The following is a 3,575-nucleotide window of genomic DNA, read 5'->3' on the forward strand; positions in this document are numbered from 1 at the left end:
CGAGACGCTGGTTCGCTACGCTATCCGCCTAGTAAACGGATGTTATAAGCGGCAAAGGCAATTTTTGTTAGGTGTTTACAGAGGAATGGTGGCAGCCACCTGGCGAGAACAGCGCCCATGAAAATATCTGTAGAGGCAAAAGCCAGAAATAGCCCATCTATAAAATAGCGACTGGAGCTAATTAAGCTGTTTATAGCGTTACAAATTTCTCTCTTTCTTTCTCTCTCTCTCTCTTTCCCGGACAGTGGCAAACATTTTATTAGGGTGTTTCCGTCCGTGGATCCACCCCAAATACGAAAAATATTTCTAAGGTATGGTTGATTTCAAATCTACGTACTGCGCAGAATTCGCATAAGAAATAATGTCTTGTTCAGGACAAGCCTGTTTTTTTTTTTTTTTTTTTTTTTTTTTTTTTTTTTTTTTTTAAGATGCAGCTGAGAGTATGCACGTGATGAGATTTGCGCCGACCCAAGTCAGTCTAAGAAGACGAGATATCCTATCTCCCTTGTGGAGGTTTTGATATTATCAAAGTCAAGAGGAGGTGAAGTGTGATATTTTTTTATTTAATTATTTTTTTTTTTTACGTGAAATAAGACAACATTTTCTTTTAGTAGCATTGAAATTGACAGGGTTGTCGTCACGGCATTGAAAAATGGCAAGGAGGTCAGGTATTGATTATTGAAGACTTTGTACATTGAAATATATTTGCATTGTAAAGTTTGTCAAATAAACATGAGGAATGCACAGAAATTAAACGCAAAATTTATCATTAATTTAAGAAAACGTGTTTTGAAGTAATATGGATTATTGTAACTATCGTCTTCAGTTTCCTACTATTACATTTATTCCTTACAGTTCTATATTCATCATAGCTATCACCATTTCAAGTATGACAATAAGAAAGGAAAGAAACCGGTTTATAGTTTGCATACACACCCTGGTGTGTATGCAAAGTCACGAGCATATGAAATAACGATCTGATGGATCAGTTCAATGTTCTCTTCAATGCTGATCTGTTAACGACACCAGAATATCCAAACACAAGTCTTGCCAGGAGCACAGCATGTCAAACCTCCCGGACAACAAACGAAATACGTAACGGGACATCCGCACCAGTTGTCGTATGTTTCTGGAGCCATCACTTTCGATGCTTTAAGTGCAGAATCTACAAGGGGGGTGATTGGTTGACTGGGTCTGCCTGGAGAATCACAAGTGCCAGCAGAAATGTTGCAGGAAGTACCTTCTGGACAGCATAAGTCGGATTTTCCACAGCAAACGGCATTGGGATGGACACAGCAACCATTTGGCAAACCACCAATACTACAGATCGTTGAGTCTAGAAATGGAAATTAAATTTATTGTTAAAAACTTCAACCTACTTCAATGGATCTATCGACATCCTCGGTACCCCGTATGCTAATTTATTTATTGATGTATTAATACAGTTTATTCCCCATTAGTTATATTAAAAATAAAAATAAAAAAGGGAGGCACAGGATTGCCGACTTACATTGAATTCCTAGTATGTAGTTTACAACAAATACAGCCTGCTATTCAAAACTGATTTTCAGCGCTCAGGCGTTTGCGACTGACCATATTATGTTTACGTTCAATTTTAGAAACAAACAATTGTCTTGTTTGATTTTCTTATTCTAGAAACGATAGCCGATAAGAAGTGCGGAGTATGATATTTAAAACTCACACGATCACAGTGAAAGGTATCGTTTTAAATATTACCGATGTAAGGCGCAATATTGTTTACAAACATTGACTGCTATTAGTAGAGCAGGCGTAATTGAGGATGTCCGATTCTGCCCTAGCGATGCAGAGAATATTGGTAGCATATTTAAAACAATAATGTTATGGGATGCTGCATACATAAATGGCTTGCTTCAAGAAAACTGGAAGACGAAATACTGTATAAGAGGAAGATAAAAATAATAGCAAAAAAAAAAAAAAAAAAACTTCACGGTAATAGTTGGGATAATTATATTAGTGAATTAGAAAAAGAAATATATAAAAATAAACCAACCAAAAATTAAACCAACGATTTCTTACTTTAATAAACTCAATATGTAACACTGGAAGAATACCCACTGACTGGAACCATGCAACTGCGCTTCGCATCTTAAAATAATAATACAGACGAAGTAAGAATAACTGGAACAACTACAGAGGAATAAGTTTATTAAATGCAGGCTATAAGATATGTGCCAAAATACTGAAGAACAGAATGACTTTAGAAAAGGAAGATCTTGCATAGATTCTATATTAAACCTGAGACTACTAATTGAGAATCCCCGGTAAAATTTATTTCTTGTGTATTTTATAAGTTCTATTGGCATTTTTATCATCTCCTGATGATTTTTCATCTTTTTATTTCATTTAATTCATCAGTGCAACGTTATTAAAAAAAAAAAAAGAAGACAATCCATCTTAGAAATGCATCTAGATAGATTATAAAAACATGAATTGGTAATAACACAATAAAATAATTAGAACAATCAACAATTTCTATTATTCGGACTATTAAAAGGTTACAATAAAGATTTAGACATTTCTTAGAAAATTAACAAATTATTCAAGGTAAACGGAATAATTTATCTTGAATATATACCTTTAATCTAAACAGAATAACAAGAGCTTAGGAAAACAAATTTAGTACATTCGAACACATATTGTTACTTAAATTTCTTGTCTTATGTTTACATTAAAACTAAATTAATAAGCCATAAAAATGAAACTAGTAACTTGACACTTAAATATTTTATAATTCCTGCTCACCTTCAGGGCAAATGTACTTGTGTCGAGGGAGCACATTCCCAGATGCGATCGCGCACACCACTGCAAACACAACTGGAGCCAACATGCTTTTGCAGGTATGATTAAAATCTGCAATAATAAATTTCGTTACAACCTTTGCTGACTGAATCCTAATAAACAAGCAATCTTAATGAGCTATCAGAATTCTTCGCATAATGATAAAGAAAGAAATGGTTTGAATTTGATCAGTGTTTGGGTCTACCTACCTACCTGAACAACTAGAATAGATTTCTGATAGGTTTTCTGTGATGTGCATACAATTCAATTGGTGAATGCTGTTAGATAGAGCTGCAAGCATCACATTATCTCAGTATGCTTTGATAAAAAAAAAATGTGCAATTGCACCTGTAAATTGTTTTCTGTTTGTTGTTGTTGTTCTCAACTTCCATCATAACAAAAATAATGTTGCGTGTGATCTAACAGCGTGAAAAGAAATGAGTGAGGTATTATCTGGGTAGATCATTTAACAAAGAAGTTAAAATAATAGGGAAATTATTGGTTAGAGACCAGATACAACGGTTTTTTTTTTTTTTTTTGGCTCATTTCTAATAATACAAAGAATTAGAAGTTAGGCAGTAGACTTCAATGGATTTCAAACGAAAGTCATTCTTGGGAATTTCGAGAAACCAGGACTGGTTCAAATTAATAAACTTGTGTTAAATTATAATAATTAATTCATCTGTAGATTAGAACTGACGTTTCCAATTTTAGATTACTATTTTTCTAGAAAGCTATTATCGGGAAGGACAGTT

The 3,575-nt window shown here is 33.8% G+C and overlaps 1 protein-coding gene across 1 annotated transcript; it reads right to left on the reverse strand.

Moving 5' to 3' along the window:
* Positions 1-542: 542 nt before the first annotated feature.
* On the reverse strand, positions 543-3,184 carry LOC150105866 (uncharacterized). Its single transcript, XM_090393634.1, has 3 exons — positions 3,034-3,184; positions 2,785-2,892; positions 543-1,336 (listed from the first exon to the last, which is right to left on the reverse strand). The coding sequence occupies exons 1-3, from the start codon at positions 3,119-3,121 to the stop codon at positions 1,017-1,019; spliced, it is 516 nt and encodes a 171-aa protein (XP_090249760.1). The 5' UTR covers positions 3,122-3,184; the 3' UTR covers positions 543-1,016.
* Between the last annotated feature and the right edge of the window lie 391 nt (positions 3,185-3,575).

Source organism: Typopeltis vanoorti, chromosome 6 (genome assembly GCF_054136105.1).
Source record: "Typopeltis vanoorti isolate ZY-2024b chromosome 6, IOZ_Tvanoo_1.0, whole genome shotgun sequence".
In the NCBI taxonomy this organism is placed as follows: Eukaryota; Metazoa; Arthropoda; class Arachnida; order Uropygi; family Thelyphonidae; genus Typopeltis; species Typopeltis vanoorti.